Here is a 27,273-nt window from a genome sequence, read left to right as displayed (position 1 = left end):
TCATAAAAACATCGGCATGTGTTGTGAAGACAGTAGTGCCAATTAAGCTCCTACTTTCTGGAAAGTAATTAAAGAAGATCTGACAATTACGTGTAACAACCACGATGATATGTTGCCCAATTAAAAAGATTAACAACAGGACAGGACTGGCTTGCTCAGCTTGACAAACAATACCTGCCATTCCTACTGTATAAGAATACATAGTATTAGGTTTCATTTGCAATTAATGTCACAATCATAAGTAACTAATTTCATTAGAACTGAGCTTTTCAAGTTTTAGTATCTACTGGAAATCTGCTTTGTATGTTCAATCTCATTCTTGTACCATATCTTTGTGACAAAAGTGGGGCTGATCACCTAGTTCTGATAACGTAAAGCCTACACTTAATGGTGATCAACTCTGCTGGAGCACAGGTTTCAACTTGCTCAAAATGAGTCTCAATACTTTCAAAACACATACCTCGCAAGTTCATTTTATGAGCAAGCTCTGATTGCACCAAATCTGATTCACATATTCAATGCACCATTCAGCTCTGCTTTACGCTGAAGATATCGCATCAATTCAAATTTAACACACTGAAAATATACTTTCATAAATCGAGACACCTTTAGCAATTTGATTCATTTTATCTGTGTCCAGATAATAAACTCTAGCTAACCTCGCTCCATGACACTATATGGTTTGGTAGATATGGAAATAATAGCTGCTTGCACTTGACAAGCCACCATTAATGTTAGACCGAAAGCCAAAAGCTTTGTTGTGACGAAATATTTTGTGTTTTCGGCAATTATTATAACATCATCAACACGTCTTAATGATTTATTTACATAAATCATTAAGACGTGTTCATATATACAGAAAACAATGTTAACATATAAAAACACAAGCAGAATTTATTTATGAATTTAGATGTTCTGCATGCTACAGAATACGTAGGGAAAAAACTTACATATGTTTGATGACTAGAATATGGGAACAGGAAGTGAAACAGAAAGATGACATTTTTATTCAGACAACAATCCTTGATCATTCATACTGCTGGTCTGATATTTTATTAATGGAGGTTTTATGTATCCAATCCTGAACAATGGGCTTAAAGCCCCTGAGGAGTTTGTTTTGTTCAGCCAGTCTTACGCGTTTTATTCTAGTACGCAACTGTAGTCCTCTGTAAAAGATACCTACAAAGAAACCTTTTCTTCCTCACCAGTCACTATTCTATACCACTACATATACAGAAATGCATGCATTGATGTCTTTCTTAGAACTGTATGATCCTTTCAATATCGAGTCACAATGAAGCTATCAGTTTTCAGCCGAACATTACATCAGTATTATGTAAAATTGATCAGTGGGAGTACAGAGTTTCTACACCTGACAAAGCACCAGACACTGAAAAACAGATATCATATATCCTGTAGACAACATCATTGTACACAGGCACATCTGCATCAGAAAAAATCGCCCTATCATATGAAGAGTTCACGCACAAAAAAAAAGGATAAAATCCATTCATGCCAAGACATCAAACTAATTGCAGTCATGGACCTTTCTCCATAAATTTGCATTTGCTCTCCCAACTTTTTGATAGCTGACTTCCTTTTTTACACCTATCTTCATAGGCCCAGTCACATTCTTAAAAACAGGACATGCGTGTAAATAACCATAAGAGATATATAAAATTTAGTATGATGTGACAACATGTGTCAATAGCAGACTAAAAAATACTCTTCACATATACAGTTATCATCCAGGTACACGACCAGCTTATCAGCTCCATCCGCCTGTATCACGGCCTCTTGTATCTTTCCTATCCCACAAGCCCTTCAGTTAACCATCCAGCAGATCAAGCTCCTTTATTTCTGGTTATCTTTCCAGTTGATCAGCATTTCCTGCATATGAATGGAATGTAAACTTTTACTGCTGGAGGGGACCTCCCAGGCCTCACTAACCTGCTGCAGGAATATTCCTGGCACCTTGCACTGTCTATAGCGATGCACATATACCAACCCTCCTTTAATTCTGCCACTTCTTCACCATCGGTTGCCTCGTGTGCTCAGTCGACTAGGCTCCTGACCCTCCACAGCCTGTGAGATCTCCTCCAGGAAACTGAGAACAACAAAGGGGCACGACTCATGTCAGCAAAATCATACATTCAAGTTATCCAGCAAAGACTGCTTTTTATGGTTTGCAAAGCATTTGTAATAACCCTGTACGGAAGATGAACTAACACTAGACTGATACAAGACATACTGTACATGTAAGTAAAATTCGCTGTAGACTTATAAAATTAGACTTTTTGTGAAGCCCTGAAAATGGCTAATCCATAGTTTTGTCTCCATATAGGATACGATATGTCTCTTCATATACAAAAAGGTTGAGGAATTAGGGTAATACTATTGGTTACTGTGTAGTGTTTTGTACACTTTGTAGTGGTTTTGTATTGGATGAGATGCCTGCCAAGTCAACACAACATGGACGAGTACAGTACCACTCCATAATGTAGAAAGCACTTCACAAAGACCTATTTACTACATACAAGTCACTCAAGCTGTCCAAGGACTTCCCGTACAAATGACAGTCAACGCCTGAAACACTGGAGCAAGATTTTTTGGTCCACTAACATCAATGTAGTTGAAAATGGATATACTAGTATCTTTACACGTACTTGTACATGTGATTAAAAGCAAGTCAGTATGCCAGCTTCTTTGCTTTATGGTCTTACCTTTTGAAGTTGTGTACATATGTTCCTCCCAGTACTATTCTAACTCCAGGTGTAGATCTGTTAAAATTGTGAACTGTCAGAGCCTCTTCATATGTCGTCCCACCTATGATGAATACCACTATGTCCTGTGGCCTGCACAAGTAAAGACAGACAGACAGCAACAACCTTACTGTACTGATATCAGCTTCGAAAACTTTAATCATGAATTCCAGTTCCTTGCTAGAAAAATTTGTTCAAAAGGCTTTTAATATGTCTTGGAAAACATGTACATGCATAAGCGAAATCCTCATAACTGTCTGAACATTATCATAAGGCCCTGTATACAAGTATAATATGATCATTTCATAACCAGAAACTGTGGGCAAACCACAAAACATCTTTCTACGGAACTCTCAGAATCAGGCGAAATAAGTACATGTAATTTAATGGTCATGGAGAAGGTTTAAGGTCACAGTAATTCACAACAATTTCTGATCAGACAGCAACTCACCATACATGAATGTGAATCTGTTGTGCTAAAGTAAATCTAACTCGCCCACGTGAGAGTATAAAGGTAAGTCAACTTGATGCAGACTCACCAGTAACTGTGTCTACCACCTGCCTGCTTTTTTTTCTGTGATAGATAAGGATTATCCCTTGCTATCTGATGTGGACTCACCTGTCTCTCAGCTGCCCCGTGCCCAGGTAAGGATAACTTGACTCCCTAAGCTTTCCCTTAATCAACTGATCCAGTACGGTGTGTAGTAAAGGTTTGTGCTGTGTGTACACATTCTCCACACCCTAAACAAAGGTGCACAAGAATGAGTTATACACTTGAGGGAACACTACCGCTGCAAGCTTCCAAGGTTTGGAGTAATATTAAAAGATGCAGTTTCCCTGCACCAAATACTAAAATCAACCGCTCATGGTCTTGGAGTCAACAACAGATCTTGGTTTTGTAGTCAACAACAAATCCTGGTATTGGAGTCAACAACAGATCATGGCCTTGGAGTCAACAACAGATCATGGTCTTGCAGTCAACAACAAATCATGGTATTGGAGTCAACAACAGATCATGGTAATGGAGTCAACAACAGATTGTGGTATTGGAGTCAACAACAGATCATAGTCTTGGGAGTCAACAACAGATTATGGTCTTGGGAGTCAACAACAGATTATGGTCTTGGGAGTCAACAACAGATCATGGTCTTGAAGTTAGTGTCTACGCCATACTCATAGAAGATGAATGCACTGAATAATTGTACAAGTGTTGTTGACTGCTTACCACAACCAAGATTACATGAACACTGGAGGCACAGGGTGAACTAAAACATTACCCGTCCAAGGTTAACATCACAATTCAAACAACAACTGAAGAAACAATCTTAAACATTCGACAATGACATACATATATTCCCACAATAAAGATTAAATGACAAACGTGAACAAAGTGATAAGAATTGGTAAATGTTCACCCCAAGTTCTCGTTGGAGACACACTGATAAGGAGTTTGTCCTACTGTCAATGGTATCAAATCACAAACTTAAAGTAAAAATTAGCAACCACAGGAAGAATATGGAGATGATCTAGAATACTGACGAAAATAACTGGCATTATGTGCATCTTTTACCTTTAAACCTTTGAGGAATCTCTTTGTCATGGCAACAGGATCCTGGTTTGATCCAAACAAATCACTGCCTCTAGCTTTCATACCTCCATAGTCCAGGAGAGCTCCAACCAGCTGAAAGAAAAGTAACTCTCAATGAAGAGGGAAAGTGTATGAGATGTCTGTACATACATTAATGAGCCATGAAAACAGGACAACTAAGCAAAGTTTCCTCTGGGACAAAGTAGACTCAAAATGCAGTAACAATCACACAAAAGACCACTAAAAATTGTCTAAGTAAATGACTAACTAGTCAAATATGAGAAAATGGTGGCCTTAAAATATATATATATTTATATGATGACAATCATGATTATTAGCATTAATTATGTTTACTGATGTTAAACATATTGATTTTATGAAGGAAAAAAAAAGGTTGGAGTCACTGGATCTAATAATATTTACTTATTAAATATAAACTTATTTATATTTATTTATTTACTTATTTGACCGGTGTTACAGCTTACTCAAGAATATTTTACTTATACAAGATCGGCCATCATTATGGTTGGAGGAAACCGGGCAGAGCCTGGGAGAAACTTATATTGTACGACCAGATTTGGCAGATTGCTGCCAGACCTTCCCAACTACGACCAGAGAGGAAGCTACCAACTCACAGCCAATCAGTGGATTTAGACTGATGCAGAATTCTTAGATCAGATTTCTTTCAGACACGGTTTTAATGTAACATCAATTTTCTTTTTGTTCTGGTTTTTTATCTTTTGAAGAGAGGGTGTTTAAGAAAATTGCAAACTGGCTTTTCTCATGTCAATGGATATTCCATCAACTGAATATGGACAACAAACCTTCCCTCAGTAAGAATTAGAAAGTTATAAAAGGAAACACTGAAACACCAAACAGAATACACTAATGACTCTAAGTCTACTGTAGGTGGCTTTAGTTACCTTTCTCTGTCTGTCTGTCACTCCTCTCCGGCCCAGGGCATCCACCAGTCCTGACACATCATTATTACTGTGTCTCTCATATCTCAGTGCATAAAGCATCACTAACCTCAACATGTCCACCGACGTAATTCGTTCATTGCTCAGCAAACTTTTGATTTTCTGAAATAAAATCCGTGAAATTCAATACACATACATATTTACAATTAGCACAGGCTTGACTATGTAGGCTAGTCTTCTTAATACAAAAATTCCAAGTCTTCTTTACAATTAAAGATGCTCATTTTACCAAGAGAACCCTCATTCATTCATTGGACTAAAGTGTTAGTCAGAACAGTCTAGCTTGTTGCAGCAGGCTTGAATCCTACTTTTTCCTCCGGAAGTGTTACGAAGTCAGCTCCCTGTGTAGGGAAAATAGATTCAGCTAAAATCACCTTATCCTATACAGGTATGTATACTGATATCAAAGCGAAAGAGTTTTGCACATCTTTAACCAATTGCCAAAATTTCAAGTCCTAACGATTAACAGACAACAGATATACATGCATGCCAAGAGAAAAAAAAGCCCATATGAAAATCGAAAAAGTAGATAACAAGACAAATTGCTTTTGAAAAATTATTTTGTACTTGTTTTAATTCATGACAGCATTGTGAAATTAGGTTTATTACCTGCTGAACAGTACAGAAAATTCTTTGGGCGTGAGTGAACTATTCTTATATAAAGTACAGCCTGAAGAACAACTATCAGGCCAGTACAATAAAATAAATCACAGTTTATAGATGAATTCTGCATGTACCTGCAAGCTGGCTGAGTGGTCTCCCTGACAGGCCAGTTCCTGCTCACACTCGGACACCTCCAGCAGACAGTGGGAGCCAACCAGTCGTGACAATTCCCCGACCACTGTCACATGTTTAGCCACTGTCCCAGACATCTTCTTAAACTGGGGATAGTTCTCTACAAAAGCCTGAAAAAAAAACACATTTGGAACATCACTGCATCCGTATTTTTGGTTTGTGTACATGCAGGAAAACTGTCTTAGTCCCATCTATAGAAACTTCACAAGAGCAAGATTGGAGTTCAATCTAGATGTAGAGTGTCATTACCTGCACACATGAACCTAGTGCATTGCATGACTTGTAATATCTGAAGTAACAACTCCACAGCCAACGTCACACTGGGAATGTTAAGCTGGGCATATGTCAACTAGCTATCCCAAGCAACTGGGTCCAACTCGACAAAGCAATCTAAGACTAACGGTTTGTGAACGTCTTGCGACCATCAGCATTTACCAATGCCTACCCAGATTCAGTTTCAGTCCGCACAGGTGTTCAACTGTGTGCAAGATTATCTAGATCAGCACAACTGGAGGACAACTGGACACCTGTTCAACTGGAGACATGTTCAACTTTTGGTGAACACATGCCCACGTACGTCAACTACAATGTACCACCAGCACCCAAGCGTATGCTCCCAGCTGCTTCCTGTTGCTACCAGTTGCTTCCAGTCACCAAAAAGCCAGCTGCTCTCAGTCACTAGGTCGATCTACACCCGGTTTTTAAGCTCTGTGTTACAGGCACATGATTTCTACCCACCTTCATATCTGCTATAGACTCCACTTTAGCCTGACTTTTGGATTTCCTCTGGAACTCCTCCATCAAGGATTTAATATTTGTTCCTATTTCCCCAAAGTTACAGTACATATTCTGCAAAAATAAAAAAACATAGCAGTAGAGCTGCAGCACTCCTCATCTCTACATATCCTATGCATGTTTAGATGATGAATTAATCTCAATAAAACCTCATAAATCTCCATTCAATTATGTCTTGAGATACAGTTACATACAACTATGCTGCATAATTCGCCTTTAGAGCACACCAGCGAAAAAAAAACATCCGAATTTTATACTCAGCAGCCATAAATAGCCATGGAAATAGATGTACAGAAAAATAACCCTGCCGAAATGTTTGAAGCAGCATGGACAGAAATCCTCTATACCCCTTTTGATAGTCGACTTTTCAACTTTTAACACTGGAATGCCATAGTTAAAATTCAATATAACACAGGTACTCAATTTCCCCTCACTACCAGAACTTACATTTGCGTAAAACTCGTCGTGCTCAGCTGACAGAACCACTTCCTGTAGGTCACGTGACACACCAGGAACACTGGATAGATTGGTTCTGTTGTTTTTAATGCCCAGTAATTCATGCACCATGGCTTGATACGTCCACTGTCACAACAAAGACATAAATCAACATTTACGATACAAGTGTTTCTATCCAGCATGAGCTGAACTCGCAGTGACCACATTAGTAAGAGCATGCTAACCACCTCGGCCACAAAGCCCCCTCAGCTCCCCCGCCCCATGACTACAAGAATGTTAATAGATGGCATATCAAAAATTTGACTGCCCAAATGACAGAGCAAATGAATGACCAGCTGTAGGACAGACATATAGAGTTATTTGTGGCTGCATATGTATTATGTCCACCAGAATATTGTTAAAAGCATCTGTTCTGGTCAACATCCTGGTGACCCACCTGGTTAAGGAGGGGTGTCACACAGTCATCTCGTCTGTCCAGGATCATTAACACTGGTGGCACATCCGTTTTCCGGAACTCAAACAGCCCTGCTTCTTTGTTGATCATTTGCTGTTAAAAGACAAATCAACATTAAAATGGTTGCCTTTTTTTGAATAAATACACAATTTTACATAAGTGTAAGATGCAAATGTTGGGCAATGACATAACATATTGATCTGAAATGTTCAAATGACAAGGGACTTGAAGATCAACAAACTAGTTCAAAAGTAGTCTGTACATGTTGCTTTCAAAAATATATTTAAACAAAACAATAATACAACATTTCCAATGCGTTTCCCAAAGTGGATGTGAACTGTCACCTTGATACAGAGCAACCCCCACCATCACCTGCAGCCCCCGTTTCTCTCCAGTTATTCAAGCTTTATGCTCCAGAAGATCCATGCAGCAGAACTGAAGGCATATCCCTGGACTTACTCGCACAAGTTCAGCCAAGCGTCTTGCCATCTCTGAGGAGTTTTGGTATCGGATCATTGGACATTTCTTCAGGGACAGCAGCACTGAGGTGAGACCTTGGACTGTGCGCGTCAGCGAGCGAGTTTCCCAGTTTAACCCCTGTAATGTCAACAATCAAAAATCTTGAACATCTATGCATAATACATGTGCCCTGGTAAAACCACTGTCATCTGGCAAATTACTGATGAACTTTCTCACATCTAGATAAACATCATATTGATGGCAGACAAGTTGTCTTCAGTGAACAGACACCCAAGTGCTGTTGACCATTTCATGTTATTGTCACAAGAATATTAGTAACAGAGAGAAGGATTTCAGCTTTAACCTGTTTATTTAACCTATTTCACCACATTCAAGAACACTTGAATAAAATATCTTACTCCATTTCATGGGTGATAGAAATTAGACACAGCTTGGAGAATACCAATACTCTTTCACTGGTACTTGACGACCCCCCAGACATGAGGCTATATATTATGATTCAAACACGGCCATTAATATAAACAGAGGCTTTCTATCCAGCTTTGTCCACTTATTTCTCTTTGTCAAAGTTATCTACAACATTAGGGTCGATGGCATACCTTACAACACTGGCTGATGTTCAGTGAAAACAGATGTGGATTGACAGCAATGTAATCTGCAAAAAATTCCTGCAAAAAAAAAAAAAAAATCAAGATGCTTTTTAATTTATATTAAGATGACCACCATATACTTTACCGTGAGTACAAAGGAATTCATAAATTTGCACATGAGGAATCAGAATGATATCATAATTTAAATTACACAAGTTTATAACGATTATCATATATTCTCAAAGTGTCAAAACTTGGAGTAATTCAAAAAAAGCCATTAGTGTTAATAATGATCACTGATAACAACACAAGACATCACCTCCAGCTCACCTGTACTTCCAACACCACTGTCAGTATATGACAGCATGATAACAACACAAGACATCATCTCCAGCTCACCTGTACTTCCTACACAACTGTCAGTATATGACAGCCTGTGGTCCAATGACTGCTTATAACGACACAAGACATCACCTCCAGCTCACCTGTACTTCCAACACTATTGTCAGTATATGACAGCATGTGACACAATGACCACTGATAACAACACAAGACATCACCTCCAGCTCCCCTGTACTTCCCTCACCACTGTCAGTATATGACAGCATGTGGTCCAATGACCACTGATAACAACACATCATCTCCAGCTCACCTGTACTTCTCTTACCACTGTAAGTATATGACAGCACATGGCCCAATGACCACTGATAACAACACATCATCTCCAGCTCACCTGTACTTCTCTTACCACTGTACGTATATGACAGCACATGGCTCAATGACCACTGATAACAACACAAGACATCACCTCCAGCCCTCCAGTACTTCCCTCACCACTATCAGTATATTACAGCATGTGGCACAATGACCACTGATAATGAAACAACACATCATCTCCAGCTCACCTGTACTTTCCTCACCACTATCAGTATATTACAGAATGTGGCACAATAACCACTGTTAACAACACAAGACATCACCTCCAGCCCTCCTGTACTTCCCTCACCACTGTCAGTGTATTACAGCATGTGACACAATGACTGCTGATAATGAAACAACACATCACCTCCAGCTCACCTGTACTTCCCTCACCACTGTCAGTATATGACAGCATGTGGCAGAATGACCACTGATAATGAAACAACACATCACCTCCAGCTCCCCTGTACTTCCCTCACCACTGTCAGTATATGACAGCACGTGGCCCAATGACCACCGATAACAACACATCACCTCCAGTTCACCTGTACTTCTCTCACCACTATCAGTATATTACAGCATGTGGCCCAATGACAACTGATAACAACACATCATCTCCACCTCACCTGTACTTCCCTCACCACTGTCAGTATATCACAGCATGTGGTCCAATAACCACTGATAACAACACATCATCTCCAGCTCACCTGTACTTCCCTCATCACTGTCAGTATATGACAGCATGTGGTCCAATAACCACTGATAACAACACATCATCTCCAGCTCACCTGTACTTCCAACACCACTATCAGTATATAACAGCATGTGACACAATGACCACTGATAACAACACATCATCTCCAGCTCACCTGTACTTCCAACACCACTATCAGTATATAACAGCATGTGACACAATGACCACTGATAACAACACATCATCTCCAGCTCACCTGTACTTCCCTCATCACTGTCAGCATATCACAGCATGTGGTCCAATAACCACTGATAACAACACATCATCTCCAGCTCACCTGTACTTCCAACACCACTATCAGTATATAACAGCATGTGACACAATGACCACTGATAACAACACATCATCTCCACCTCACCTGTACTTCCTTCATCACTGTCAGTATATCACAGCATGTGGTCCAATAACCACTGATAACAACACATCATCTCCAGCTCACCTGTACTTCCAACACCACTATCAGTATATAACAGCATGTGACACAATGACCACTGATAACAACACATCATCTCCACCTCACCTGTACTTCCCTCATCACTGTCAGCATATCACAGCATGTGGTCCAATAACCACTGATAACAACACATCATCTCCACCTCACCTGTACTTCCCTCATCACTGTCAGTATATCACAGCATGTGGCACAATAACCACTGATAACAACACATCTCCAGCTCACCTGTACTTCCCTCATCACTGTCAGTATATCACAGCATGTGACACAATGACCACTGATAACAACACATCATCTCCAGCTCACCTGTACTTCCTTCATCACTGTCAGTATATCACAGCATGTGGTCCAATAACCAGTGATAACAACACATCATCTCCAGCTAACCTGTTCTTCCCTCATCACTGTCAGTATATCACAGCATGTGGTCCAATAACCACTGATAACAACACATCATCTCCACCTCACCTGTACTTCCAACACCACTATCAGTATATAACAGCATGTGGTCCAATAACCACTGATAACAACACATCGCCTCCAGCTCACCTGTGCTTCCAACACCACTATCAGTATATAACAGCATGTGACACAATAACCACTGATAACAACACATCATCTCCAGCTCACCTGTGCTTCCCTCATCACTGTCAGTATATCACAGCATGTGGTCCAATAACCACTGATAACAACTCATCATCTCCAGCTCACCTGTACTTCCCTCACCACTTCCTGATCATCTGCCTCTGCCAGAGTCTTGACATCCTGCTTACTGATCACATTGCTGAAATCTTGAATACAAACACAAATATATTGGTAAAATCCACTCACCTTAATTTCTCAACTTTTCACACACACGAAAGAGCAACTTTCAGAGCAATTCATGCAAAACCACACTGGTCAAATTGCCCAATTTCAGGGTTTCACAAGAAGTATTATATTATCAGTCTACACAGGATAATGCCTTCATAAAAACACCTTGCAAAAAATACAATGTAATACTAGTAATACAATTGCTGAAGTATTGTACTAATAATAATATGCTGAATAATAATTATATGCACATGTCTACAGTAACATAAAAACATGACAGCCATGATCATCAAACACTTACAGACATAGTATAGTCCATACTTAGGAGTCCTCAGCTCTTGAGCAAGCATCTCTACATTTTCCTTAGTGGGCCGCATAAAGGCAATACACTTGAGATGTTTCATGGTCTCTCTACCACCAGAATCAATCCTCTCAAACATATACACTTCCTTCTGTAATATCTCAGACTGGGCATACACCATGCTGACTACACTCGTCTGAACAAATACAAAAATGACACATGTACATATGTAAATCTTTTGTGATTGTTTTTTGCAATGAGGGCCCAGCATCATATATGGACATGTATTTATCAGGTTTTCAATTCACTGATGTCTATAGAGACCTGAATAACAGTAAATGATTTCCTCATTTACGATGTTCACAGGCTATAAACCCTGTATGTAAACCAAGGTTTATCAATCTCAAATTTACTTGGGAGAAATTTTTGTTTGCTAAAAAATAATCTTGTCTGATCCAATTCTATTTGTGGTCATTTTCCTTAAATGCTTGGAGTTCATTAAACCCCCAAAAACTCTCTTTGTTGATATGTGTCATGATAAAAAGATGATATAAACATGCAGCTAACAAGTGCAGACCATTTCCTGATAAAGCTAATATGTACACACATATCAATGTATATGACAGTGCACACGTACTTACTAGTCCTAGCACACTGAGACTGCAACGCAAATAAACACTATCTCCAGCTGGTCAAAGGATGTCATAACATCTCTCCTTCCCATCACCTCACACACTTTTGTAATTGTAATCTGATCAAGCATTATTTCTCAGAGAAAAGCCTCCAGGTTATTTGTGGTAAGGTCATGTTTCCAAGACGAGAGCCAAATGGTTGAACAGCTTAATACAATTTTGGGAACATGTTCTTTTTTTTTCAGTCTGTTGGATTATTTTTGCAATATTTTTGTAACATATTTTGAAATTAAGTAAATTATGAATTATGAAGTCCAAGAGTTTGACTGCTGGTGATGAATCAAGTTTCCTTGTGACCTGGTTAAACAACGAAGCAAATGGTGGCTCAGTGTCTTGAAATCATCGGCGACAGGATAGCCTGACTGCTCTTTTGCTATAAGTTACACTTTATTGCATTCATACCCTTATAAAATTTAGGTGCCAAAGGGAAAAGGTGATGATATGACATGGATTTAACCAGCTAGAGGTATGTGCAATGTTTATTTGCACTGCAATTTGTACCTTACCTCATGTGTGAAGATCAGGGTCTCTGATTAGAGCTTGAACAGTCATGATTTATATGGTGTATCCAATTATTTTTTCTGGACCTACTAGTCGCTGAACTTGGACTACAGATATAGTATAGACCATGTGAGACTGCTTCAATTGAAACTATCAGTATCTCTGAATGTGATGTGACAAGCAGTATTTAAAGGATACATGAAAAGGAACTATAACACAGAGATTACTATTCTATGCTAAATGAAGAAAATCATGCATCAGCATTTTTATTTTTGAAAAAATATTTCATTTTGGGGGTATTTTTATACCTGTTAATTACCCTTCTATTTTAAGCTCATTTTCTGTCAACGGTCCGATTTTTTTCAGAAATTACCGATATGTCATCGTTGATCTTGCTCGGTACTCGGAGAACACCCCCAAAGTATCCCAAGCACAGTGAACCGTGTCTCTGCAGTGAGGGCAAGGTGGAATATACCCAGATACTGCATGGTTTCTTTGGGCCAGTATAGTAACCCCTCTGAGCCCCTATACACCAGCCCCCATTCGGTCCGTTACCCACACCCCTGCCCCCATTCGACCGCCCCCATTCGACCAGACCCATTTGATCTGCCCAGTTTCCTCCCACCGTAATGCTGGCCACCGTCGTATAAGTGAAATATTCGTCAGAACAGCAACTCAAATCACAAAATTACCAAAAACTGTTTACATGATCATTACATGATGTCTTTCATGGAAACGAGGATGAAGCAAATCACTAAATGCTGAATTCAAACAATACCGTTTCCTTATCCATCAATAGGACTTTCATGCCTGGTCCACTGTCATCTATCATTTTGGAGACATACTGCTTCACAGCCAACACCACGTTCATCTTGAAATAAATTGCAAAATATGTGATGAAGCAATAGTGAAGGGATGAACTGTCAAAGCGAAACACGTCTGATGACTTCCGGAAGTATTCAGTAGGTCGGTGAACTCTACTTCCGGTTTAGCTGGACTTTTGATTCGGCGTATTCTGATTGGTGAAAATGTCAAATTGCCAGGATGATGAACCCGCGCGAAAGGAGATCGAGGAAGTAAGGTTGACGTCCTTGTTAGAAGTGAGCGTATTCGACTTGTATATGAGAAACCAGTCACTCAGAAAAGTATTTTTGGACGAGTTGTCTTCAAATTCAAGCTCTTAACACATTGCTTGTCAAAACATATTGCATGCGCTTTACAAAGACAATCTAAACTGCGTCGCATCATACCTTACATTCCCGAAGTAAATGATATCGGGCTTCTTCATCTGGGGATTTCCCGTGGCCTTGTTAATTTCTTTTTGTATTTTTTTCCATTTGTAGATTTCAGGCCTTGTGTAGGTTGACGGCTTGTCAATCACTACCCGACCACGCTACAGCGCCTCCATCATGACTGCAGCCGGTGATAATGCAGCCGATTATGTCGAAGGATCCATACTAAGAGTCAAACTGGAAAATGTATTGTAAGCAGCACCCCCCCCCCCCAAAAAAAAACTACGCAATGTCTTAAACCATAAAGCAGATGGTAATAGACCAGACGTAATTATGATTATTTAGCTGAGGTCACCCTAAATAAAGTGAAGCATACACCGAAGAAAAGTTTGACATTAAACTTAACTATTCACAATTTGCCCTTATCATTGTCTTGCCTCCAGTTCTTTATTGTTTACAGACTCACATGATTTAACAACACAGCCCTTGCCCTAAAAACGTTTGATTTTTGTAGAGAATCTATACTGTCAATTGCTTGATCATAATATCACGGTGTTGACGTCAGACCTTCTGCTCAGAGATGTTAAAGACTTCCAAGACTTTATCATCGTGGCATTTCTATTCATTGTAAATCTCTCCTAGTATCAATGTTCATTAAAACAGCCAGTTTGGCAACATGATGGTTTACAGTCTCAACACATTAAATACTTGAATCCTCTCTAGCCGTATGTGGGAGTGTCTGCCAGCAACCTGCAGATGGTCGTGAGTCTCCCCCTGGGCTCTGCTTGGTTTCCTCGTACCATGATTCTGGCTGCAGTTGTATAAGTCAAATATTCTTGAGTACGGCATAAAACACCATTGAAATAAATAAATAAATTAAATGCTTGACCACCTGCCCCTAATAGAAATATTCTCGACAACAGCATATAGCACAAATGAAATAAATGATCAAAAATATTCTAAAAGGCTGAATACATGGCCATAATCTTAAAATTTCTCTTGCAATCAGACACCAAACCAAGCAGACCAGCATGTAATGGCTTTGCATGGATTTAATCTTGGATGAACTTGAAGTTCCATGACTAGGAACTCAAGCTTGAGTAGAATAAGTCAAGAAATGCCCTTTCATATTACAAACACTTGTTAATAAATCACTCAAAAAGGAAAAAAAAAAACAAGAAAATTTGATGTTTTATGTTTTTGTCTTGTTTCAGGACTTATGACTCGGTGGAATTTCAGTGTGGACCTTATCTAAATGTTATCATTGGGCCAAATGGCACAGGAAAGTCAACCATTGTCTGCGCAATCTGTCTTGGACTTGGCGGAAAAACAAGTTTCCTCGGTCGTGCTCACCAGCCTTCAGACTATATTAAATATGGCAACGACAAGGCAAAAATTGAACTTGAGCTGTGAGTAATACACTGGAATTGTACTAACACACTGATTGTTTTTATAAGTTAATATAATGACATGTAGGATTATAACAATAATAAGTTTTATTTTTTGCAGGTGTAGTGCACAGTTTACCCTCATTTACCCGCCAGTTGCGGTAATACACGGTAACCCCTGGCAGTCATACACAGTTCAGTCAGACATTTGGTGCATTTTATGTGTCACTTGACAATCAAAAAATGTAAGATCTGAGCTGAATCCGTTAAAGGGACATACACACGTACCTCCAAAAGAAATTCAGAATTTTTGAGTTCTGAAAATGATGTGTAACATTCGCTTGTGGATCGCAGACGTAAACAATACAGTAGATTGAAAGTGAATTATTAGTCTAGAAAACCAAGTACGATTTTCCTTTCTGTCAGTAATGGTTTATAAGTGTTAATTCCCGATGATCTGTACGGCAGAGCTAAAGTCGTGTGGTAGACCGCATGATTACACACAATACCGTGTCTGACACTTCAAGTTTGCTAAACAAATTCTCATCATCTAGGCGACAAGGGGAGGTAACTGATCTGAAAGAATCAGTCTTTTTAAATATAGCAACATCAGTTGAGGGTCGAAGGGAAACCCCGGATGAAATTGAACATTTGATTGTTCACTGAAAGTCAGATACTTGTCAGTAGACATCTGAAAGTCTCAACTGTATGTAGATGATGTAAAAAATAACAGCACAAATTTTTAACTCTCAGTGGCATGCCCCTTTAAAGTTGCCTGTGGCTGTCATGTCAGGAATACTGGTTACTTGCCTGCTAGGAGGCCTGTAAAACATTTATTTATTTTATTTATTTATTTCACCAGAAATGCAGCAGGGTACAACAAAACACATTACATCAGATGCTTACAGGAATGAAGAAGACATTGGTAAAATATACGTGTAAATGTTATAAGTATTTGACTGGTGTCGGGTCTGTTATCTTTGGCTTGGCTTTCCACTATAAATACATTGGCATGGACTGGCCTGCAAACAAAAGAGAAATTCTCAGAGTATGTACTGAGGGTGTGATGGCACATGGACATTTGGACTGGCCTGCAAACATGAGACATTCTCAGGTTTTGTACTGAGGGTATGATGGCACATGGACATTTAGACTGGCCTGCAAACAAAAGAGAAATTCTCAGAGTATGTACTGAGGGTGTGATGGCACATGGACATTTGGACTGGCCTGCAAACATGAGACATTCTCAGGTTTTGTACTGAGGGTATGATGGCACATGGACATTTGGACTGGCCTGCAAACATGAGACATTCTCAGGTTTTGTACTGAGGGTATGATGGCACATGGACATTTGGACTGGCCTGCAAACATGAGACATTCTCAGGTTTTGTACTGAGGGTATGATGGCACATGGACATTTAGACTGGCCTGCAAACATGAGACATTCTCAGGTTTTGTACGGAGGGTGTGATGGCACATGGACATTTGGACTGGCCTGCAAACATGAGACATTCTCAGGTTTTGTACTGAGGGTATGATAGCACATGGACATTTGGACTGGCCTGCAAACATGAGACATTCTCAGGTTTTGTACTGAGGGTATGATTGCACATGGACATTTGGACTGGCCTGGAAACAGGAGACATTCTCAGAGTATGTACTGAGGGTATGATGGCACATGGACATTTGGACTGGCCTGCAAACATGAGACATTCTCAGGTTTTGTGCTGAGGGTATGATGGCACGTTCACATTTGAACTGGCATGCAGATGTGAGACATTCTCAGGGTATGTACTGAGGGTATGATGGAACATGGACATTTGGACTGGCCTGGAAACAAGACATTCTCAGGGTATGTACTGAGGGTACAATGCCACATGGACATTTGGACTGGCCTGGAAACATGAGACATTCTCAGAGTATGTACTGAGGGTATGATGGCACATGGACATTTGGACTGGCCTGCAAACATGAGACATTCTCAGGTTTTGTACTGAAGGTATGATGGCACGTTCACATTTGAACTGGCATGCAGATGTGAGACAGGCTCAGGGTATGTACTGAGGGTATGATGGAACATGGACATATAGACTGGCCTGAAAACAAGACATTCTTAGGGTATGTACTGAGGGTACAATGCCACATTGACATTTGAACTGGCATGCAGACGTGAGACATTCTCAGGGTATGTACTGTGGGTATAATAGCACATTCACATTTGGACTGGGCTGCAGACATGAGACATTCTCAGGGTGTGTACTGAGGGTACGATGACACATTCACATTTCCTATAATTTATTTCTCTATTATAACGTTGCTGTATATTTCTTCTGTCTTTTAAGATTTAATCCAGATGGGGAAAATTATATCATCCAGCGACAGATATTCAAGAATAACACATCAAATTGGATGGTGAATGGCAGGGGAGCCGCACATAGAACAGTGAGTGTTGCCTTTCTATGCTTCACACTTGAAACAGAACAAGCAGGAATTCACAATAGCTGATATGACCCCCAAATCAGATTTCTTTTTTTTTGCACTCAGACCCCCTCAGTAAAAGTGCTACTCTGTCTCAATTGGAACTGGGTAGAAATATTAAAATATGACAGAAATCCTAGTGATCAGAGCTGAGACCATGGTTCAAAAGGATTTACAATAAATAACACTAATTAACCTCTATACATGTAGCTGGAGAGTCTTCAGAAACAAAATCTTTGGCGGTTTCCGTAAAATTTTCCTGGTATGACTTTGTAATACTCCTTACAACGTTGAATCAGGCAGATAAGACGTTGAGTATAGCAGTTATGCTAGAGGGTTGTCAGTCGTTTGTCATGTTTGTGGCTATACGTCTGCGATTGATGACGCTTTGTGTTCGTGCAAAATTTGACCAACCATCATACTGAGAGAGAGAACGACTGACTTATAGACCTACTTGGTCACAGCCAATAATATTACATTTGCAGCAGTTAGGAGTGTGATCACATAATAAGTGATTTACAGTTCACTGAGACATACAATAATATACATACTTATAATTTGGGGAGGGGCCTCCGTGTCCAAGGTGGCTAGAGTCTAGCTTATGTTGGCTTCCTCTCTGGCCGTACATGTTTGTGGGAAGGTCTGCCAGCAACCTGCGGTTGGTAATAGGAATCTGGCCCCTCTCCTCCATCCATAATGCTGGTCGCTGTCGTTCAAGTGAAATATTCTTGAGTAAAGGTGTAAAATACCAATCAAATAATGAAGTTATAATGAAATATCAGTCTGTGAAAAGAAATAAATATATTCATCAAAACCCCACTTGTTTTTCTTCTTCTCAGGTTGAAGAGACTGTTTCAAGACTGAACATTCAGCTGGGAAATTTGTGTCAATTTTTACCTCAAGAAAAGGTGGCGGATTTTGCCAAGATGACCCAGCAAGAACTGCTTGAAAACACAGAGAAAGCAGTCAGTCATCTCATTAATTCTGTGTCTGTTAACTGTTGGACTTTTGGAAGAGTGTGTGATATATGACCACAGCCCACAATTAATTTTCCATTTACTTACATGTTAAGTTTTGGCCTCACAACACTGTCCTTAAATGTGTGAGCCCCCAAAGCTCTGGGCCTGATAATCCTCATCCCCGACACAACTCAAATTCCTGATAGAGGTTGACAGACAAACAGCTGATTCGGGTCAAACCCAAACAAACAGATACCGGTGAAACACTGCTTTTGGCTAGTGTGCATCTGCCACCATTCATTGGAAAACACACAAAAAATACTTAGAATGAAACCTCTGCTACAAAATCATACGACTTAATAAGCAGAAAAAAATGAAAAAGGGTAGCCCAAAGGAGCAAAAAAAAAATATATCTGGAAAGAGCATGGGATTTCATTCACCCTTCCCAACCCGAAAACATTAATTGTGGACTGTAGCCTGATATATGGAACTCCATTAGTTTTTTTTTTTTTTAGTGTTTGTAATATGAAAGGGCATTTTTTGACTTATTCTACTCAAGCTCTGAGCTGTAGCAAGCTGATTGGCCTGTAACTGTCGAACAGCAGTGACTTACATGTATTCTACTCAAGCTTTGCTCTGTAGCAGGCTGGGTGGCCTGTAACTGTAGAACGGCAGTGACTTACATGTATTCTACTCAAGCTTTGCTCTGTAGCAGGCTGGGTGGCCTGTAATTGTAAAACAGCAGTGACTTACATGTATTCTCTGTAGCAAGCTGGTTGGCCTGTAATTGTAGAACGGCAGTGAATTGTGTATTCTACTCAAACTTTACTCTTTAGCAAGCTGGTTGGCCTGCAATTGTAGAACAGAAGTGACTTACATGTATTCTACTCAAGCTTTGCTCTGTAGCATGGTGGTTGGCCTGTAACTGTAGAACAGCAGTGACTTACATGTATTCTACTCAAGCTTTGCTCTGTAGCAAGCTGGTTGACCTGTAAGTGTAGAACAGCAGTGACTTACATGTATTCTACTCAAGCTTTGCTCTGTAGCAAGCTGGTTGGCCTGTAATTGTAGAACGGCAGTGACTTATGTGTATTCTACTCAAGCTTTGCTCTGTAGCAAGCTGGTTGGCCTGTAACTGTAGAACAGCAGGAACTTAGTCGAGGACCCGCCCAGTCGCCTCCACCCATAAACTTAATACTTGAGTGCCGAAGTAAAGCCTAGACAAATGAAGAAAGGAATATGAAGTGGGAAGCTGGTTGTTGGTGGCATACATATAAAATTATACATACATGTGATAATCTGTTCACAGGTAGGCACGCCAGAGATGTATGAAAATCACCAAAAGCTGAAACATACTCGGAATGATTCGCGGAACTTGGAGCTGGGATACAACAACCTTTTTCAGCGAGTGGAACAGGAGGTCCAAAAGAACTCACACCTGGAGCACGAGGTCAAAAATTACGAAGAACGACAGCGCCACCTTGAGAAAATCAAGTTACTTGAGATGAAAAAGCCTTGGGTGGTCAGTGTAGCATTTAGTTGCCATCATTAAAGTCACCTTTTTGATTCATTGATAATATGGATACAAGACTAAGCAACTGGAAAGTCAGATACATGTATATTGACGTTTACATGTAAGAGATGTGTTCCATTCTAAAGTGCAGCTAGACTGAAATTTTTATAGAAGTCTTATAAACAAGTCGAAGATAAAAGTATTATTTAGAAGTGATACGGTATGGAGGTTCCGGTAGTGTCTCAGGTGAGCCCTTGTCCTAGACCTTGCAGTGAAGTTCCAAGGAGTCCGTTGTGAATGAGTGGTGAATAGCAAGGACAGATGTCTTGTGTTCAAACCTGGCCATGGAGAGGGAAGTTCCTCTGCATGTTTACTCGACAGGACTACTTGTCTTCCTCCAATACAGTGAACATATCTGTGCGTCACATGTGGAAGTGAGTCAGTAACTTGGCAAGCTGATTGGCCTGTAACTGTCTGACATGGGTTCCCAGTCATGTCTCATCTGAGCTTTTGTCTCACACCTTGTGGGTTCTCAGTTACATGTATATCTCACTTGAGCTTTTGTCTGATGTGGGTTTCCACTCATGTCTCATCTGAGCTTTTGTATCGCAGCTTGTGGGTTCTCAGTTACATGTATATCTCACCTGAGCTTTTGTCTGATGTGGGTTTCCACTCATGTCTCATCTGAGCTTTTGTCTCACACCTTGTGGGCTCTCAGTTACATGTATATCTCACTTGAGCTTTTGTCTGATGTGGGTTTCCACTCATGTCTCATCTGAGCTTTTGTATCGCACCTTGTGGGTTCTCATTTACATGTATATCTCATTTGAGCTTTTGTCTGATGTGGGTTTCCACTCATGTCTCATCTGAGCTTTTGTATCGCACCTTGTGGGTTCTCAGTTACATGTATATCTCACCTGAGCTTTTGTCTGATGTGGGTTTCCACTCATGTCTCATCTGAGCTTTTGTCTCACACCTTGTGGGTTCTCAGTTACATGTATATCTCATTGAGCTTTTATCTCGCCCTGTGTACATGTGTCTCAGTTATGTCTCACATTTTGTATGGGTTTTCAGTCATGTCTCACCCGAGCTTTTGTCTCACACCTTGTGCAGCATGGATATCCAGTCATGTCTCACCTGAGCTTTTGAGTCGCATCTCGTGCTACATGGATATCCAGTCATGTCTCACCTGGGCTATTGACTCACATCATGTGCTGCATGGATTTCCAGTCATGTCTCACCCGAGCTTTTGTCTCACACCTTGTGCTGCATGGATGTCCAGTTGTGTCTTACCTGAGCTTTTGACTCACATCTCGTGCTGCATGGATATCCAGCCACGTCTCACCTGAGCTATTGACTCACATCTTGTGCTGCATGGATTTCCAGTCATGTCTCACCTGAGCTATTGACTCACATCTCGTGCTGCATGGATTTCCAGTCATGTCTCACCTGAGCTTTGCCGCACATCTCGTGCTGCATGGATTTCCAGCCACGTCTCACCTGAGCTATTGACTCACATCTCATGCTGCATGGATTTCCAGCCACGTCTCACCTGAGCTTTTGTCTCACACCTTGTTCTGCATGGATTTCCACTCATGTCTCACCTGAGCTTTGGGCTCACACCTTGTACATACGGCTACCAATTATGGATATTTCTTTTAACTGTCAGAAATTTTCTATATCTTGTGGTCAGATAACAACTCAGAATGAATGTTTTTTTCTTCGTGACCTGCAGAAATTTGAACTGTTCACAGGAATACGAGGAGCAAAGAAGGCATTATCAGGCTGAGAAGCTCAAGAAAGACGCAATGTCAGAAGAGTTACGGAAAGCTCAAAGAGAGTTCAGACCCTTAAAGCAGAAACTGGAAGAGGCAGAGAGTAAAGTGAAAAAACTCCACAATGAAATGGTGAAGCTGGTAAGTAATCTACTTGTGTGTTCACAGGATTTTGCATACATGTGACAAAAACAAAAAGTGAGCAACATAATGTTAGTCCTAGTACCATCACTACATATCTTCTACCAGCATGCATGTTTCATGTACGGTCTGCGAGAGTATGCTGTGCCAAAACAGGCGGATCAGGGTTAGACGTTGGACCAGGAACAAATAGGCCTACATTGATAAGCGTGGACGTCTTTCAAAACATCACTGAATGACGAATATGTGTCTAGACGTAAGTAAATAAATATCCATATGCATTTTAGAAGCTGTTTTACAAATATAAATGCAACACTTCACTGCTCTGACTTACTGCAGTCAGGTTCAGCTGTACAGGTTTGCCCTTGTTAGAGTAAGAAAATGCATTTTCACGCAATTTGAAGTTTTCAACATAGATTAGAAGACGTGTCAATCACAGCAGAGACTCGATCCGAACACCTGATGCTTTGGCAAAAGGGCTACACAGAATTACTTGCCTTAATGTCACTCTCCCGTTAAAAGGGGCGGTTTTAGGAGTAAGCCGTGCTTAGATGAGACCTTGGAGAATGGCTAATGGCAAGTTTCGGAGTTAAAGCGCCATTAGAAATTTGGAGACCTAGCTTTAAGACATTTTACTTTTGTAAACTTATTTGGAAAGCCTAGGATGTTATGTATTTTTCAGATCTGTTCTTAGATGATTTTAAAATTCTGGCTCTAGTTAAATACAGTAAATGGCTTCAGCAAACTCTTAAGCTGAAAAAAATTTACTTCATTTAAGATCTCCTGACATTTCTGTGACTCTTAAAGGCTGATATTAGGGGTTTTTTTGTACACTGTGTTAGTTAGATAATATTTGTCATGGTTGTGGCATAACCTACATACTGTATGCTTTAATAGACGAGGCCCCACTTCTCATTTCACGCCTCAAAAACTTATCTTGCGTTATGTCATAGTCCCTGTTGTGTAACATGGGAGATAATTCAGAGCAGGCCTATTTTTTGTTTATTCTACTCACTGTAAGTGGGTTACGTGTGTTATGTAAACCACTGAAATACATGACTAATGGCTGTAAATGCATTTCACTGGGCACGTGGATGTATGTAAATTAATGGACTTTCGTCTGCTAGTCTAGATTCAGCGATAGATTTCACATTTGTGACTATTCCAAGGGGCGGGTCAATGAAAATAAATGCGTCTGATTGGTCAGTGTTGAAATCGGTAAGCTGTCTGTTACCTGTAGACATCTATGCAAACGTGACTCTGAATTCTCAGTCGAGTGGATGGTAATTGCACGAGGTTAGAACACATGGTATATCTAGTTTAGGAAACTTTGCAGAAATGTGTTTTCTGGGCTGATCTGAAGGTACCCGGCTTGATAAGGCAGGAAATGAGAGAAGAGTTTCGATTGTAATGAAATAACATGTGTGTGCGATGTTGCAAACTCGACTGCTATTTTACGAGAGCTTGACAACTGATACTTACCAATCAGGGCTATATCTCTGAAATACCTTTGTATGCTGAAATGTTAAATTTATTTATGGGGCTATGAGCAGACAACACTGTTCCCGGGATAATGCTATCACCAGGCAACCTCCAACCTGAACAATTAAGCATTCGCCCTTTTAATTGATGCCAGCAAGTGTAACCCGCAAATTTAGTCTGTCGACCTGAGAAGTAATACAGTTTGTTACAATTGTTTCTTGATGCTTTATTCACTTTAATTCATGAGTAAAAATAAAGCTGTGACTGGTCGAGAAATCTTTAAGCCTCGCTGTAAAGTAATGTAGTTGACCCTCAGGGTTAGATCTAGGGCCTTTCTGGGTCCGTGAGAAGGGAATTTAAATATCAAAGGACTGATTTTTTTAAAAAGCCAAAGCACCTTTTTGTCCACTCAGTGGCGCTGCTAAAATCTCCACATGGAAGTTAGCCTTAGAAACAATGTGTGAAAATTGGTGAAAACCACTGATCAGGAGAGTGCTGCTTTGAACGAATGGCGCAATAATGGTGGGCAGAAAGGTGCTGCCAGGCCAGGTAGCCGAAAACATGGCAAGGCTGCAAGGTGGGGATATGTGAAAAAGCTGAAAGAAGAAAATAATCAGACACTTGATTCGTTGTTTAAGAAAATTAAGTCTACAAGGTGACATGAAACAGCAGATACCAGTCCAGAGGCAACAATGCCCGACAGAAGTGCAGACTTCTCCATTGAGAATCCTACAGAAATCACCAGACATGTAGAACTGTGAATATGCGCTTACAAACGCCTATCCCAGGTGGATATAATGGATTGTGTTTTTGCTCCTGTCTTTGGGGTTGTGCCACCAAAACTAGGACAAAACCACTCAAATTTATCCAAAAATTAAATGCACTGCAAAGCTCAATATTATGGTAATGTCTGTCATATTTTTTACATAAACGTTTTTTGCTGATCTAAACAATGGATTTTATATTATTAGAGGCACTAACTTCAAGGCCGAGGGTCTAGACAGATTTTGGAGCCTGGCCTTCTCTCTGCTTTGTCATTTTTTTTTATCAAAGAAGGACGTGACTTTAAAATCCTGGATGCAGATTAGCAACCTAAGCCTTCTCTGAAGTTTAATGGGGGGGAGGTGAAGAGCTAATAGCTAATCTGTCATGCTGCCCCCAACTCAGACTCTGCGGAAGTGACCGACGGGGTTATTTCATGGGTCAAAAAAAAAAACCCGACAAACCCAACCTTGAGAACAGTGTCTTGCTACACACAGCAGACAACGTTTTAATGACTGTTTTAATGATGGACTAGTGGGTGTATGATCTCCATTCTCTCAGTCCATGCCTGGGGAGTTTACCCCACGTGGCAAGGACTAGCAGCCAGACCTGGGGATTTCTGCACAGCTGGGGGCTGATCACTCTCGCCTGTCATCATTTTTAGAAGCAGTTGTATGTCATAAAATTTTAATGGGTCTATTGGTGAGAATCGCCAGAGGCACATTATAGAGGCATGAAAAAATGTGAAGAAATTTGCTGAAAGTGGTTTGACCCAAGTAAGACATATCAGCGCGCTTAACGAAATAAACTGTGTGTTATGGGCATATATTACCTTTCATGATTGTTTTGTTGGGATTTATATGTTATGATTATGCATTGAATAATATTTTGATTATGTTTGGTGTTGTGCTTTCGTTTATTATTCGTTTAGTTTCATGCCACAAAAGGTTGTCTGATGTGCTTGCACTATTTTGAGGATCGTGAGGGTAAATGTCACATACCAGTCCGTACCTTGATTGCCTGTGATAGTGTATGTAGCGAAAAGATTTACACCATGGAAGGTAGCCTACCTCATGTATTTAACAGCTCCTGATAATATTTAGGCCTACCTTATAGCAATCGAGTGCTTTGTTAGTCATCACACTGGTGAAAATAAACATTGTGGAAGTTATCAGACGGCAGGTATGCCAATTGACTCCAGTGCTACAGATAAGGGACATGCAGGTGTAAATACGCTAAAAATTTATATGATATGCTTCTAAAATTAAAACAGAGTGTACTGAATATGCATGCCAATTTGTGTGTATGCCTTAATTCCTGAAAGCTATAGCTTGCGTGCAAGATTTAAAGCAAACAGTCCTTTCAAAATGGAAAGTATATCTCCAAAGAAGTTTATGTGCGCGACGCTCTCCACAATGTGTTAGTTGTCAGGGACTGAAGGTTACAGCAAAGGCTCATGTACGCACAGTCGTTAAGAATGACTATGGTGATATTTGTATTTGTGACATTCTCTAGTGTTTGCCATGAAGAAGATGTAGCAAGGGCTAAAAAAATGGTCCTTTGGGTTACTATACAGTAAGTTCTGCCACTGTACTGCATGAAATCATCTTAATATCGCTCCCAAGGTATGCTCCCAAATGCATACATTTGGATTTCTCATAAAAAGCATATCATGTTTTGATCAGAAAAAGGCAGCTGTTTGTGTATACAGAAATGTTTTGACATGTAAAAAAAAATTACCAGTCGTATTAGGCAAGTTACCATAGAGTGAAATAACCCCTGCTATCAAAACAAAAGGAAACGGTAAAGTTGTCATTGAGTGAGTTATTGGAATAAACCCAGTAGGCCTACAGTCTGACATGGTTGTGGTGTAATAAATAAATGCAGGTCTGTGGGCATCATTCAGATTCATTCCTCATGAGGAAGAACTGAAATAATTCATTTATTGTAGAATGTTGTGACAAGTTGTAATTCCTACATGTAACTACAAGACTCCCTGTACCTGTATGTCTAAGTAGGCCTATACATGTATTCACACGTATGTCTTTCCATTTTCTCAACCCCCTTCACTCAATCAACTTCACACTTTCCAGGTGTATTGCTGGGGACCCCAAATAGTTATGCGTTGAGTATTTTTTTAAAATGTGTACTGCGGTAGGCTCACCCAGTAGACCTTATCCCTCTGTTGGAAAAGTATGGAGTACCATACTACCTTTGAAGATTATCTGTAGCACTGCTTGACTCCTTGGGTTAGTACCCATTGGTCAATCTTTCTAATTGTGTGAATGTCAACAAACTTATACAAAGTTCTTCATGGTCCATTGAAGAACTTATCTATTAAATTGTGGAATGGGCTGTTAAGTACATTTGCTATATGTGATCAACATTTGGATATTATCCTGAAAATATTGGGGGGGAAAAAAGGTTGA

At 40.0% G+C, this 27,273-nt stretch overlaps 2 protein-coding genes across 3 annotated transcripts in view; one reads left to right on the top strand and one right to left on the bottom strand.

The window, feature by feature from the left end:
• Positions 1-1,409: 1,409 nt before the first annotated feature.
• Positions 1,410-14,050, bottom strand: LOC135472597 (vacuolar protein sorting-associated protein 45-like). Its single transcript, XM_064752168.1, has 14 exons — positions 13,893-14,050; positions 11,922-12,117; positions 11,519-11,598; positions 8,910-8,978; positions 8,290-8,427; positions 7,813-7,923; positions 7,368-7,502; positions 6,864-6,974; positions 6,068-6,235; positions 5,274-5,432; positions 4,333-4,443; positions 3,382-3,503; positions 2,724-2,855; positions 1,410-2,107 (listed from the first exon to the last, which is right to left on the bottom strand). Exons 1-14 carry the CDS (start codon positions 13,983-13,985, stop codon positions 2,032-2,034), a joined length of 1,701 nt encoding a protein of 566 aa, XP_064608238.1. The 5' UTR covers positions 13,986-14,050; the 3' UTR covers positions 1,410-2,031.
• A 110-nt stretch (positions 14,051-14,160) lies between these two features.
• Positions 14,161-27,273, top strand: part of LOC135472232 (structural maintenance of chromosomes protein 5-like) — a 39,316-nt gene continuing 26,203 nt past the window's right edge. Inside the window, exons 1-7 of one of the 2 annotated variants that reach the window (XM_064751630.1) lie at positions 14,161-14,190; positions 14,458-14,597; positions 15,561-15,755; positions 18,077-18,176; positions 19,052-19,177; positions 20,481-20,693; positions 22,439-22,600. In XM_064751630.1, coding sequence (XP_064607700.1) covers positions 14,524-14,597; positions 15,561-15,755; positions 18,077-18,176; positions 19,052-19,177; positions 20,481-20,693; positions 22,439-22,600 — 870 coding nt within the window. In that variant the 5' untranslated portion in view covers positions 14,161-14,190; positions 14,458-14,523. Of the gene's footprint in view, positions 14,191-14,242; positions 14,260-14,457; positions 14,598-15,560; positions 15,756-18,076; positions 18,177-19,051; positions 19,178-20,480; positions 20,694-22,438; positions 22,601-27,273 lie in introns of those variants that run through there. The other variant, XM_064751631.1, reaches the window with a different exon arrangement.

The sequence above is a fragment of the Liolophura sinensis genome, chromosome 8 (genome assembly GCF_032854445.1).
Source record: "Liolophura sinensis isolate JHLJ2023 chromosome 8, CUHK_Ljap_v2, whole genome shotgun sequence".
NCBI lineage: Eukaryota > Metazoa > Mollusca > Polyplacophora > Chitonida > Chitonidae > Liolophura > Liolophura sinensis.
This window is presented reverse-complemented; position numbering and strand designations above follow the sequence as displayed.

Coding starts and splice junctions, on each gene's coding strand:
- LOC135472597 (XM_064752168.1), bottom strand. CDS start 13,985: ATGAACGTGGTGTTGGCTGTGAAGCAGTATGTCTCCAAAATGATAGAT. Junction 11,599..11,921: donor GTATGGACTATACTATGTCT/GTAAGTGTTTGA, acceptor TTTGTATTCAAG/ATTTCAGCAATGTGATCAGT. Junction 2,856..3,381: donor ACGGGGCAGCTGAGAGACAG/GTGAGTCCACAT, acceptor TTACTTGTGCAG/GCCACAGGACATAGTGGTAT.